The 14277-nt window shown below is 41.7% G+C and overlaps 2 protein-coding genes across 3 annotated transcripts in view; one reads left to right on the forward strand and one right to left on the reverse strand.

Moving 5' to 3' along the window:
* The first annotated feature begins 1053 nt into the window (after window positions 1-1053).
* On the forward strand, window positions 1054-12602 carry LOC119732516 (mannan-binding lectin serine protease 1-like). Of its 2 annotated transcripts, XM_038206072.1 has the most exons (11): window positions 1054-1227; window positions 2277-2517; window positions 3126-3303; window positions 3891-4013; window positions 4815-5008; window positions 6146-6302; window positions 6601-6774; window positions 7792-7977; window positions 9189-9505; window positions 9961-10321; window positions 11203-12602. In XM_038206072.1, the coding sequence occupies exons 1-11, from the start codon at window positions 1208-1210 to the stop codon at window positions 11391-11393; spliced, it is 2142 nt and encodes a 713-aa protein (XP_038062000.1). In that variant the 5' UTR covers window positions 1054-1207; the 3' UTR covers window positions 11394-12602. The 2 variants fall into 2 exon arrangements, with proteins under 2 accessions (XP_038062000.1, XP_038062001.1); XM_038206073.1 differs by lacking the exons at window positions 1054-1227; window positions 2277-2517 and having other exon boundaries at window positions 3165-3303; window positions 6124-6302.
* Window positions 12603-12844: 242 nt separating this feature from the next.
* LOC119732519 (mannan-binding lectin serine protease 1-like) overlaps window positions 12845-14277 on the reverse strand; it is a 29160-nt gene continuing 27727 nt past the window's right edge. The window contains exon 12 of the mRNA XM_038206077.1: window positions 12845-14240. Coding sequence (XP_038062005.1) covers window positions 14053-14240 — 188 coding nt within the window. The 3' untranslated portion in view covers window positions 12845-14052. The remainder of the gene's footprint in view (window positions 14241-14277) is intronic.

Raw genomic sequence — 14277 nt, forward strand, 5'->3', positions numbered from 1 at the left:
ACTTCCAGAATTTGTTATTATATTAGTCTAAACATATTGCGCATGCTATCGCCTCGTTAATTATTTTGTTCACCGGAGAAGCGCTCATTAAATTTCAATATTTCAAATTTGTTTTGATATTGCATATAAAGTCCCTTTGTCTTTTATTGTTGTGTTGGCCGTGATCAAACTAGTCTAGCTTAGTTAGTTAATCCCCAACTGGTCATCGGTCCCTTTAGTGTCACCCTTATAATACAGTCATTAGGTTTGTACTATAACTTTGTCGATTATTCTAAAAAAAAAATACTTTGAACAAAAATTAAAAAAAAATAATCAGGCCTGTATGACAAAATGTATCGGATTATCAAAACACACAAAAAAATACACTTTGGAAAAGGTTACTTTATATCTTGGCCTAAGGGATCTGGAGAATGTTAGATATGTCTTACTCAAGGGATGTGCCCAAACGCCATAAAAAATAATGCATGTACTCAGGAAAACATTTTCAATCGAATGTCGCTCTTCACGGTGTTTAAATGCCGGCGGTTCTTTGGGTTTTTTTTACCAATCAGCGGAGCTAGTGCGGTCAGAACCGTCAATATTGACTGAGATGTCTTCAAAGCTTTTTCCTAAGATAGGAGTCGCTTTCAGCTGCGGCTTCAGATTCCATTTGTGATTGGTCTCTAACGTGGAATTCAAGCACAAACTTCGTATTCAGTCCAGTCTTTGGATTTTGTATTTCGAATCATAATATGATCCCATAAATGAGTGCTCGTTTGAATCTATTCCCCGAAATCATTCAGCAGCCAGGAATGAAACATGTGTTTCTTTTGATTTTCGAGTTGCACAACCAATGTACACGAATAAATTGAATCGATGCCAACATCAATGGATCGACCTTCCACGAACTGTTGATTAAACTCGGTCTGTTCTCGACCTTCAAACTGTACGGTGTGGGTCCAATGCTCGCCTTCCAGATCGGCCTCGCTCGCTTGGGCTTCGGTTGGGCTCGGCTCTCTTCGGACCGGCTCGGTTCAAGTCGTTGCCGCTCGGTTAACTGGGCCCATCGCAAAGGTTATGTATACGCTAATATCTGTCACTATCTAGGGAAGCATCAGTTTGTAAATAAACAAGTTAACAATGGACGAACATTGGCCCCATTATGGACTGATTGCAGCTTGCACTCCCATGGCCATCACGCAGTAATTTGTATTGCAAAATATCAGCCATGGCGCCCACGTCAAACTGGTGAGTGATTTTTGAACCAAAAGCTCATAATTTAGGCAACAGTAGTCAAGTCCATCACAAGTCCATACACAAGTCAAATCACAAGTCGCTCACATTTCGAATCACATGTGCAGTCGCAAAGAACAATGGAGATGAACAATGGAATTTTGTAGCAGTTCACTTGAATAACTTTTCGCTAATTTAGACTCGATGACTCAGTGTAGATGACTTGTGTGGATTTCACTACAACACCGACCTCAGTATGAAATACTGATTGGGGACGATTTGTACGGATGAAAACCTAGTATGTCTTTAGCCTCAAGTTAAAAGATGAAATGCTGGATATACGATTCCCAAGTACGACAGTATGCTGGAGTATATGTAGTACTTTAAGGCCTTTTATGGAGTGAAAAAAGCCATATAGATGTGTTTCATTCCACATTTGACATGTTAATGAATTTCTAACAATTTGCAGGAACAAAGCATTATATTTAATTTGGAAGGGGAGAGAGTGTTTTATAGACACGATTTCACCAGGAAACGAGGTAAACATTGATGTACTAATATGTATCAATATTATTGATACACTACTAGTACAATGAATTACTGCAAATTTTTATCTCTATACATAAATTGCGAAACATTCCTTGATCTTGATCTTGATCAAGTACGTTTTAAAACCCATGCATTTGCTGGCTCCCGGCTCCTAATCTTGAGTCCCTTGTGAAAACAATTGCTATAGAAACTGAGGATGTCGAATGAGTAGGAATAAGTAAAGATCATCGGTACTGATAAATCAGTAGCGAACAGCGCCACCACACGTGTCAAAATAATGCTAAAGAGAAACAAGAACACTATTAACTGTGCCACAATGACCGTGTCCGTTTCTGTAAGATTACGCCGCCGATTTAACGCCCAAAGGCATGTTGCAATTCCAACATTAGCAAATACAAAGCTTATTTTGTGGTGATCATATTTGAATACGATTGTGAGTGGACTTTGTTAATTAAGTCCAAGTTGCATTTCTTATCATACCTCGTACTATGATTGTCATTTTGCCCCTCTACTAGGCAATGTTTCATTGCTGCGGCATTACTCTGTGTCCTTTGCTTTCCTGCTGAATCTTGTGGCGAGACACTTCAGCTGAGCGCCCTCCACGGCCAGTTGGCGTCGCCCAGTTACCCGGATCCCTATGGCGACAATGAGGACTTGGCCTGGAATATCAGCCTGCCTCAAGGCTACACCATAGACTTGTACTTCAGTCTCTTCCAGTTGGAGCCCTCCAACAATTGCGAGTATGACTACGTTAAGGTAGGTCTATCAACGTGGCAAGATCTTTAAGTGTAGCACGTCATAGGCCTTCACCCTCCTTTGTTTTTTCATAACGTAGGTTTTCCTATTCATATTTATTAAACATCCCATTCAAATTCATCTTACGTTCAAGTCCGAAAAAAGTTTTAAACGCTTTTACCAATACCATAGTTTAGTGATTTACCATCCAATTTATAAAACTGGTCGCCCTCTTTAAACATCGAATATTCGTCCGGCAGATCAGATTCGTGTAAGCTGTTGTCGAATGGTAACATTCAGAGATCGAATTTGTCTTATATTAGTCTGTTGTGTATGTGCTTGAGCATTTGATTTTCATTTGAAATTTTCTGACAAAAGGCGAAATTAAACATTGGAAGGGCACTAAATCGATGTAGGTAGAGGAATTTGAGCGTGATTTATATTTTAAGTAGTAGGAATGAGATCTTATGCGTCGGAAATCTCGTGAAAACGCGAGCTTAATTGTTGGATGAGATTAAGAATGTCCCTTCCTATACTCTAGAGGGCGCCCTACTATATAAATGAAAATATGAAAAGAAGACAAGTAATGTTAACCACATGATTAGTCTGGTACTCTGGCTTCTCCTCAGGTGCTGAGTAAAGGCAAGGAGCTGGTCACTTACTGCGGCAATGAAATCGTCATGGAAGACAGGACTCCACACAACGTTCACCTGACGTCACCTAATAACAACATGTTAGTCAGGTTCCACTCAGATTTCTCCAACGAGGAGCCATTTCTAGGATTTCTGGCGCATTACCGGGCCGAAGGTATGATGGATCATTTTTGACGTAAAACATCTTTTAAAAGTACACTTTGTGTTCTTTTATTTTAGACTCGTATTTTTTCCTAAAAACCCTTTTACTGTACACAGGGTACACATGCGAAACCTCGGCAACAGCGCCCTCAAGTGACAAAATAAAGCTAAATAAATGTATCCCCTAAATATGTACCAATAATTTCGAATCATTTAAAGCACGTATTTCTCCACAAGTGGCGAAGTATGCAATATATTTATCCCTCTACACATAATGGAATAGACCGATCCACTAAGCTCCGCCCACTGCACACCAATCGTTATCCCACATGCACTGCACGTTCTACACGCGGGCATTATACGCTAGTACGCATGTCGGACATCTAGTAAGGCCGTGTCCAAATAACTTGGTGACAGCTTGAAATTACACACGCGCCTATGCAAGCGGCTTCTGCCATTTCCCATAAACCCGTGTGTTATTTCAAGCAATAGTCAAGTGATTGGTCAGCACACCATGGGGCGGGGCTTACTTTGTTGGTGTATTGTTATTTTGAAGGCATGACTGCATTGAGTTTTTTTACCCCCTTGCACTTTGCACAGACATTGATGAATGTGCAGTGGAGAACGGTGGCTGCCAGCAACTGTGCCACAATTTCGTGTCTGGCTTCTACTGCTCCTGCCGGATGCACTACGAACTGCAACCAGACAATCACAGCTGCAGAGGTAATCTGAATAAAATACATCATTGATAAATGTTCCCTGCCGGACTAACTGTGTAATATCGAAATAAGATTAACACTTATCACATTAAGTCCACTTGAAATAAGGGAATAAATGTGTGCTTCGGAGGTTTTTATCACTCTGTTTAAGACCACTTAGAGTCTGGGTGCTGATAATTACCCGAGCCGGAGGCGAGGGTAATTATCAGCACCCAGACTCTAAGTGGTCTTAAACAGAGTGATAAATACCGACGGAGCACATATTTATTCCCATTCATAAATACCTTTTCGGTAAAAAAAAGATCATATAATTCGTTCAAAACATCCTGATTTTGTTCAACAAATTCACTTTATGCTTTTTGAAACATCCCTCTTGCAAAATAATGGAGTGTTCAGCTGGCGAGTAAGATGTAAACAACCCTTTTATGGAGATTATCAGCACCCAGACTCTAAGTGGTCTTAAACAGAGTGATAAATACCGACGGAGCACATATTTATTCCCATTCATAAATACCTTTTGAGGATTGTGAACGTTCAACCAATGAAACGATAAGAGACACTGGATTTTTATTGTGACACTGGAAAAGTGTTTAAGACCAGCTAGCCATGTCTTTATCATCCGTTTAAGACCAGCCACGTGACGGGCTCTCGACCAATAGGAATGCGTAAACTGTCTGAGGTATTTATGAATAGTTCTTACAACATGCATCGGGTTTCGTTTAATCATGGACATCGAGAACATTTACAGATAAAGATGTTTTTCTTTTCCCACTTGAGACTTATTAATCTTGTGTCCTTTACTCAGTGTCCTGCAGAGATCTCTTGTACACCTACGAGTCAGATGAATTCCAGACACCAGACTACCCGCAAGAGTACCCGAACGATGCAGACTGCAATTGGGTGGTTCGCGTGGAAAGCGGCTTCGTCATCAACCTCGTCTTCCAAAGCTTCGCACTGGAGTCGCACCCAGATGTGCACTGTCCGTACGACTATGTCACGGTAACATAGGATATTCCTTGTATAGGTATAGTAGTTAAGAACTACCAGAAATTGGGGTAATCCTTACTTTTAGGACACCTCTATTTTTTACGAGTTCTGTTCAAAACTGACCTTACAGATGACTGTCCAATACCAAAGTGGCTTTTGCAGGCTAAAGCAGTCTTTTTTCTCCATATAAACTCATGTTAGTTGTAATTTTGAAAGCACGTTCAAAGAAAATGTGACTTTCCTACCTTTTTTCGCAGTCAGACGTGCATGTTTTAGTGAAAGCCCTACATAATTGAAACCCGATGCTGATTGGCTGCTAAAAAAACTAAATAAGATGTTTATTTTTTATCAGCCAATCAGCATCAAGCTTTCGTCGCATCGAGCTTTCACATTTGTCATCTTGGTTTTTGAGTAGCTTGAGTAAATCCAGCTGACATGCTTACATTCATTCACATGTGTGAATGAATGTGAGCATGTCAGCTGGAGTTACTCAAGCTAGTTTTTGAGTCTGTTTACTGGTTGTCATCGTCGTCTTTTACCCCTGAATTTCCCTCATAAATCAAAGCCCTGCCCTCTTTCCACAAAATTAAACCTGCTGATATTTAAGAAGGTGTCATTGCCAATTGTTCAGATGTGCCAAGAAATATCATAATGTCAATTTTGAGTGTCATTTAGTCAACTGTTTCGGTGAGTCTTTCCCTTCCTATAGGAACGGGGTCCTTAAAGTAAGGATTACCGAAATTGTTTGTATTGTGCATGCCTAAATGGATAGTGACAAGTCATGGAAAACTTATTATAATAGTATATTTCATAGGAGTCGACATGTATATGACACCGGTTAAAAATGCACGGACGCTGTGTACATTGAATTGCCCACGGGCAGCCTCGCTCCATGACATGTATAAAAAATTCTCGCCTGACCAGTGCGCATGCGTCAGTCAAACTACTACCAATTGTTCGCCGTTAGAGGGCGCTTATCTACTGGGTCGATACAAAAATTGTTCTGCCCGTAAATTACAAGCACTCAGTATGACGTACACGTGATAATGATTGCGTCCCTCCGACTGGTGTATTAATCTTTGTTTTCGTTTTCGTTTTTTTTTTTTATTTCATCACTTTTTTTCTAGACAAGATATTTTTCTTCACCAGGTTCACTACGATGGCACTGACCTTGGTCCCTACTGCGGAGAGTCGCAAGCTGATTGGCCCCCTAACATAGTGACGTCAGGCCACGAGGTAAACGTCATATTTCACTCGGATAATTCTGAGCAAAGGACGGGTTTCCATGCGAGGTACTTCGTCACAGGTAAGGAGAAAAATATACTTTTCTTTTGAAAAAGAAATCATTCCTTTAGACCTCTATTTATTGGCAGCCGTGTTTGTATATTAGCGGCCGAATTTCCGCTTTCCATGAATTTCAATTCGCCGAGAATTACATATTTGCGAGCTCAGTATTTAAGAAGCTTGTAAATCTGAATTCGGTAATGTCGGTGTTTTAATAGTCGCATGTACTTTTGTATAACCCTGTTATACGTACGTGACTCTTGATCTAAAAGCAAAACTTATTTGAATAACTTCTTTTTTTGTCGTCTTGTTTGATTTAGCCCGCCCTTGCCCGCCCCTCACTGCTCCGGCACACGGCTCAATCATAGGCAGTAATTTCACCTTCAAGCAATCCGTATCCTTCCGCTGTAAAGCGGGTTACTTTGTCAACGGATCGTCTTCCAGAACATGCCAAGGCAACGGCACCTGGTCTGGTACCCAACCTTTCTGCCAGAGTGAGTTTTTTCTAGTCTTAGCCCTGTTGTGCCAATATGGTAGGCCTGTCAATAGCGTTTGTTCTCGACGAGGCACCATACTCTCTGCATATACCAAAAGAAACCACGGACGTACATCCACTTAATGCTGTTCATCCAGCCGCTATGTAATTACTGTCTTGTTGCCTGCTACACTCGATCTATAATATTCCAACCGAATTATTTTTGTTTCGGATCGTTCTAATGGTGCTAGTTATCCAAGGGGATGTTGTAAAACAGTGATAGGCCTGAGAGTACTTACATCCAAAGTATTATCACACCAATAGTACCAAATTACCAATCACACTAGTATCAAGTCACAAACATGCTTCATTGTTACAGATTCTTGTTAGTGTCATTTTATTTATTTTACTGTAATGAATAACGTTGGTTTTAATCATACAGTCCGCTTTACTTTATAACAACAACTATGGTAGTATGAGGTACGGAAGCCGGACAGTGCCAGTCGATAAGGGATAAACTATCCGGCTTCCGTTATTAGTAGTATTCGCTCTTTTCACACTTCCGCCATGGGCATGCACAGCCTCTATCTGGCAACTTTACACAACAAATATAGCCGGTTCAGTGATTCCCGTGTCGGGGTTCAGATCACGGATGAGGCTATTTTTATTGTGTAAAGTAGCAGATCGAGGCTCTGCATGCCCAATGGCGGAGCGTGAAAAGAGCGAATAGGGCCTACATGTTATGGGAGCACTTCTAAGTATAATGTGCAACTAGGTGTTTACCACAGAGAAGTCATTTTCGCACAGTTAAGTGAGAAAAAATAAAGACTCAACTTATATTGCGACTCCAGTTGAAATTTCTGTTAAATAATGAGGCTACGAAATTTTACAGTATATTCTGGACGTAGAGTTGCAGTTAAAAGGTGTCTCCAAGACAAACGCTTCGGTGGCGCACTTGCTCCTGTTATTGTTGTTTTATCCACACCAACGTTTCTGCTTAAAACCTTTACCAATTGTTTTTTATTTTCTGTGCCAGTCGTGACATGTGACACCCCTCCCACAATCAGCAACGGCAGAATCCTGTTCTATTCAGGAAGCAATTTCAGCTACACTAACTCTATCGGCTACGAGTGCAATCGCTTCTACGAGCTGCACGGTATGAGCTTCAGGGAATGTCAGGCCAACGCCACCTGGTCCTTCCAGAATCCCACCTGCGTGCCTAGTAGGTATTTTTTTTCATCGAAATTATTTCATTTACGGATCAATTTGTTTGATCGAAAACTTGTTGTTGCTTAGCCTCAAAATCTTCGGGGAAACATAAGCTGAATGTTAACTTGGTTTGAAGAAGGTGATACCACCGAGATAAACAGGGTGGTCCCAAAACTACGGAGCGGCAAACTTCCACTACCTTGAGACTCAACCCACCGGTACCAATAATGGAGAAACCTTTTACAAGAATTATGATACCAAGATCTAATTCCCGGGCGCGGTTTAGTAATTCGTCCGGACAAAAAATGACCCCACCTTGCTTCAGAAAATAGCTTTAGAACAAAACTTACTGGACATAATAGGGTGATCTTGGTTTCATTTTTCTTCTAAAAAGATTGTCCATGCATAGATATTATGTGGTTTTGGTCTCGGAGTAGTGGAAGTATGAGGTTCCGTTTATTGGACCACCTTGTATTATGCATGGGTATGTGACCAGAAACTCTGCTTTAATTTGTCGATCATGATCAGGTCAGCTTAGTGTTGAAAGAAACACAATCTCTGTTTATAAAAACTTCACTGTAATTTATATTTGTGATTAGTATCCCTATTGGTCATTTAGGACAAACGTTCTCTACTGCTTACCACAACTTCCACTTCAGGCAGTGTTACCGGAAAAAAAACTTTAATGCGATTCACCGTGACGCGCGCGCACTACTGATTATTTGTTCCCATTGGCTTAACTTTTACTGCTACTCCGGTGTCATGAAATCCGACTCCTGTGAAAATCGGACTCCTTTTCCCTGTTATTGGTTAATCCCTCGCACGTGACGGGCCACTTTCCCATAACGATCCTAAAAATAACGTCTTATCGTACTTACGCATGCGCAATACTACCATTGAGTCCATATTTCATGGAGTCGGATATTCACGCTACATCGTACCGGCGTGTTTTACGTGGAAATGACGTCACACTTACGAACGGGATAGACAGATCCAAGCTCCGCCCAGTGGTGCTTTGACCAATCACAGTCGTGACTAATGTCCGACATGCGTGCACGAAAAATCAAGCATGCGTGCACGCGCGTATGAGACGCGCATGATGCGCGTATGATGCGCTCGGTTTGATCATGCAGTGTGGCATTGGAGATGTGCACGAGTTGGTTGCCCACGTGTGCAGGCTAGTGGGCGGGGCTTAAAGGATCGTATGTTGCCCTGTGATTGCAGTTTGCGGTGAGAGCTCGATTGATCCCCGGGAGCGTGGATCGGAGACGCGCATCGTGGGCGGTCGAGAGGCCGTACGGGGTTCCTGGCCCTGGCAGGCCCTGGTCAAAGTCTACGCTCCCGAGCACGACTTCGTGACCGAAGAGTCCTTCTGCGGCGGCTCGCTGCTCAACGAGGAGTGGGTGCTGACGGCGGCTCACTGCGTGACGGGGAGGAACGAGAACCGGCCACGCTTCTATGGGAAGCGCGTGCCCACAGACGCCTTGGAAATGTACCTGGGCGTCCACAATCGTCAACAACATACAACAGAAACTTTGTATGTGAGTATCAAGATTGAGTTCTACCATAGTACCGGCCCGATGATATAAACTAGACAAATGGAAGTTTCAACATTAGTGCTTCAAGTAGGCCTACATAATAGTTGTAACGTTTGAACTCATTACCAGTAGACAGTAAAGAAATACTGATCAAGTTTGAAATTAACAACAACAATCTCCTACAAATAACAAATGAAATTGTATTGATGTAAAGGCCTTAACATAGAACCTCGTACTATTTCAGTGTTCTCCAGTTTCCAGCAGTCAGTCTCACAGGGATGTTTAGTCTGAGAACGGGTTTACGCGTCGTCGTCTCATAATTTGACGCAGCCTAACGCAGGTCAAGTGATTTAAATGTATTCATGCTTACAAGCTACGAACGGGAACTGTGGGTTTATTCCCCTGACCTATTAAAAGGCAACTTCACCGAGTGTGTTGCATATCTAAATTCCTTGCAGACTTCCGTGCAGGAAATCATCAAACATCCCGAGTACGACGCAGAGAGCTGGGACTCGGATGTGGCCTTGCTCCGCCTCAACCAGTCTGTCCAGCTTACCGACTACATCCGCCCGATCTGTCTGCCCGAGCAGAACCGGCGGCCTGGGCGGAACGACGACTCAACGGTACGCATCCGGAACGTAGCCGACGGGGAGGACGAAGGCGTTGTCATCGGCTGGGGTCGGAAGGACTATAATCGACCGACCTCGAATGTGCTGCGTGAGGTGTACGTTGGCGTGAATGTGCCTAGGGATGAGTGTAACGAAGCCATGGAGTTCCGGCACGTCACACGGAACATGGTGTGTGCTGGGCCCCGTGAAGGTAAGAAGATACAGATATAACATGGTGTGAGGGTGGATAGTCGATATAAGCTCCCCAAGATATTGGAAGTTCAGAAGCGAAGCCGAAGGAACTAGTTTTTTCAACTTCCAATACCGAGGGGAGCTAATTATATGGACTATCCACCCGAAATAAACCATGTTATATTTGTTTCAGCATACCTCATGTACTGTGACTCCACGTCATGTACGTGAATCGCACATACTGATGCACTGTGTCAATGTGTGTTTCAAGTACACCATGTGATACATAACTGGCACTTCCTAACACTTCATGCATGTGAGCTTCACTTTTGTGTTGTGTTGCAAGTATCACCTCAACTGCCTCAGCTTTCCTTTCAAGAGCCTCAAGTGTTCATGATTTTGGGACAAAAATGTGCAGTCATGAGGTACAGTCAGTTTCTACAGTATACATGTATTCAGTTGCCGAATTGTCCCGTTGCAGTACTGAACCTTGGCATAAAATCCTGGAAGAAAATTGTCCAGCTCACCAGAAGAATATTGCTCAACCTCAGAAAAGTTCAGTTCTTTTGCAATACACTAACAGCTTCTACCTCATTGTAGACAACGTTTTTAGTGGAGGCATCTTTATTGTCCACACCACTTCGGCATCATTGAGCTCGGGAAAACGCCGATTAACATTATTTTTTACGTGTATCCGTCATCTTTTCATGTTTCAAGCTAGCTAGCTAGGGCGATGTTCGCACGTGTGCGACAGTTCCACGATTGCTTCGTAAAGCGCATGCTAATACTGTCGCACCTGCGACATTACAAGAAAGTCACGAATTAATAAAAAGTCAATAATTCTTCATGTTGTCTTTTCAACCCCCCCCCCCCCCCCACCACCACCACCACCACCACCAGGTGGAAGAGACGCATGCACCGGAGACAGTGGCGGGCCGCTGATGTTGCGGCACGCTACCACCGGCCGCTACTTCCCGTACGGTATGGTGTCCTGGGGCGAAGGCTGCGGGGACGAGGGCAAGTACGGCGTCTACGTGCGCACCGAAAACTTTGTGGACTGGATCAAATCCATCATCGAGATAGAACGTTAATGGACTTGTAAATACCCGGAATTCACGTCTGTTCGTAACCCCCAAAATGGACGCGTTACAGCGCCCTCTTGCGCTCAAAATAGATATGGGCTATTAATGAGACGGAGGGCGTTGTAACGTCAGGTACATGTACAAACAAACGTGAATCCTGGACTATGACGTCTTTTTTTACATGTTGTTGTAGATCAAAAATTACTCTTTTTGAACAAAATTATAAATTTGAAGTAAAAGCTGCTAAATTGCTCCAGTATCATGATCTTTTTAATGTTAATACCCAGAATTAGAAAATGGCGTCATGACATGCAGCGCCCTCGTTGGTTGCTAAAAAAAAATGCGGCTTATTCATGTGGTGCAAGGGGAATTAATCTGAACGTAAGACTTCAGAAGAAAATCTGTAATGTGATATTTGAGTCTTTACGCAGTGGAGAGAACAGCTTAACAGAAGGAGGCAAGTTCAAGTTCACATCTCTGGTTCCTCTTAGAAACACCTCCCTCTTATCAGAGATAATAATAACACAACATGATGCATCTGCAAAATTTTCTCCGGAATGGTCCTCTCTTAGATTCCGCCTTTCTCCAAGTAAGGTATTAACGCACAGTCTTATAAATCCTTTTATTTAAGAGAAATAAGGCTTTCGTTAATATCTTAAGCCAACATATAGTTGTTTGTTTTAATCGCGCATTGTCTATTTCGCTTTGCTCGTTTAGATGTTCGTTTAGTTGCCTGTGAATTTGTATGCACGTAAGCTTATGCTTAGTAGTTTCTGTGTGTGCTTCGAAAATTCAATATATGGTAGGCCGTGTTCGAATTATTTGTTTACGGCTTGAAACTACACACGTGTCTATGGTAGCGGCTGCAGCCAATTTCCATAGACCCGTGTGCAATTTGAAGCCGTTGCCTAATATTGGGCCAATGCTTAGTTGCTTGCTTACTTGTCCGCTTCCTGTATTTCCTGCGCTTAGTACCAATTAACTGTATTTGCTTACTTGCTTTGTCTTATCTTTACTTAGGGCCTAATGATATAAAAGCTTCTTAGCTTAACCATTAAACAACTGACAAACATTCTTGATTGCTACAGATAACTAATTTTATTGTTATGCAATATACGTATATATCAAAAAAAATAATGCTGACAAAAAGTTTTTAATTGTTACAATAATGCATGAAAATGAAAACATGATTTAAAGCAGCCTTTTTGTCAACAATTATTATCGTTTGCTAAAATTGTCTACAGTGGTATATTTGTATGAATCCTCCCTGCTATGTGACATTACAAAAGTATGTAATAGGCCATCGGCCTTGGTCCAAAATGTTGGCCACCGGTATCAAATGAGGGGAATAATTGTTATAGCTAATTTTGGCAAGGTATACATCTCCAGAGTTGGGAAAATATGTGATAGCATTGCAGCGGTGGCAGCTTTTTGGCTGTTATCACCCTTTTTTTTCAAAATGTCCATCAAAATGCTTGTTACCACTCCAGAGGATGTATACCTTGCGCATGCGCACTATAATCATTTATGCCCTGATTTGATACTGACCAAACCCCCAGGCTGATGGCCTATAAGGTAATTCTTTTTAGGCAAAAGTAGTAGTTTAGTGATATTATGGAATATTATCTTTAAGCTGAGTATTTGGTAGAATTGGAATACAGGCAAATCAGTATTTTCCATGCACTGAAAAGATCAACATGAAATAAAAATCTTTCATCTAAATTAATTCAATATCTAATTTGAAGGATTTGCTGATCACTACTGGAAGAATTTTGATAATCGTTTTCGCTCGTATCTCTTAATTGTCAATGTTGGGGTTTTTTGACCAGGTTTTTGTACATTTAACCTTAATAATAGTACATCTGTGTTAAAATTCTAAGTTTTGAGAAAAGTGAAACAAGAATTTTGTATGACAATAACTATCAGATTGTCAGTGCCATTACTTCAGTACTGTATACACTGGTAAATGTAACTGGACCGAAAAGACTTGGAGAATTCATGTAGATACTGTATAACTAATGAACCCATCCATGACGATGTGTAACTCAAGATGTTTTCCCAAGTTCTCAACCCGATACTTAATTTCAGGGAAATGCTTTCACAAAGAAAATGCTATTTTAGTTGTAACCCTATTGTCGCTCCGTACGGTGTTTCAACGCAATCGGTTCAACAACGCGCTGTGTCGATTTTTGACCAATAAGCGACGCTAATGCTGACTCTATTGATGATTACTGAATATAAAATATTGTCTTAAAGATATTTTTCCAAAACTTGGAGTCATATCCGGCCAAGGCTTTGCACTCCATTTTTCATAGCTCCCTAACACAGAATACACGCACATGTACTTCGTATTGGGTCCGGTTTTGTAATTCGAATCATATATCCCAAAAATGTGTGTTTATTTGAATCAACTCCCCCAACTATCATTGTGTAGCTAGTCGTGAATGAAGCCGAGTTTTGGGAAATGGCCAACGATGCATTATAATAGTCTCGTCTCCTGCCGCTATGTACACGTGATACATCTTTGCTCTATCAAACTTGGTTTTTGTCTATATAGCATGTAAAGAATATCGATTATATACCTTCATTCTTTTGAAGGTGCATCCATGAAAGGCAGTAAAGGCCGTCTTGTACAAGACTTCGTGCCGGCCATGATCTTGTCTTCTTTTTACATTTGAGTGATCTGGCGTATCCAAGTGCCAAAGTTCCCAACTTTGGCGTACACCCCGTAGTCTCCCTCCTGAGCGCATCTATCCTCGCCCCAAGAAATCAGGCCAAAGGCATGGTATCTTTCCAGAACTCGGTCCTTCAACATCAGTGGGCCACCGCTATCACCAAAACAAGTATCCCGTCCACCTACGCATACAAAACATTGTAATAGGGACAAAATGAA

Source organism: Patiria miniata, unplaced genomic scaffold (genome assembly GCF_015706575.1).
Source record: "Patiria miniata isolate m_02_andy unplaced genomic scaffold, ASM1570657v1 HiC_scaffold_24, whole genome shotgun sequence".
NCBI classification, from domain to species: Eukaryota; Metazoa; Echinodermata; class Asteroidea; order Valvatida; family Asterinidae; genus Patiria; species Patiria miniata.

What these genes read in the sequence shown, in the direction of transcription:
- LOC119732516 (XM_038206072.1), top strand. Translation starts at nt 1,208, where the DNA reads ATGGCGCCCACGTCAAACTG. An exon ending in TGCGAGGTACTTCGTCACAG is followed by an intron (nt 6,303 to 6,600) that starts GTAAGGAGAAAA and finishes TGTTTGATTTAG; the next exon opens with CCCGCCCTTGCCCGCCCCTC. An exon ending in GAATCCCACCTGCGTGCCTA is followed by an intron (nt 7,978 to 9,188) that starts GTAGGTATTTTT and finishes CTGTGATTGCAG; the next exon opens with TTTGCGGTGAGAGCTCGATT.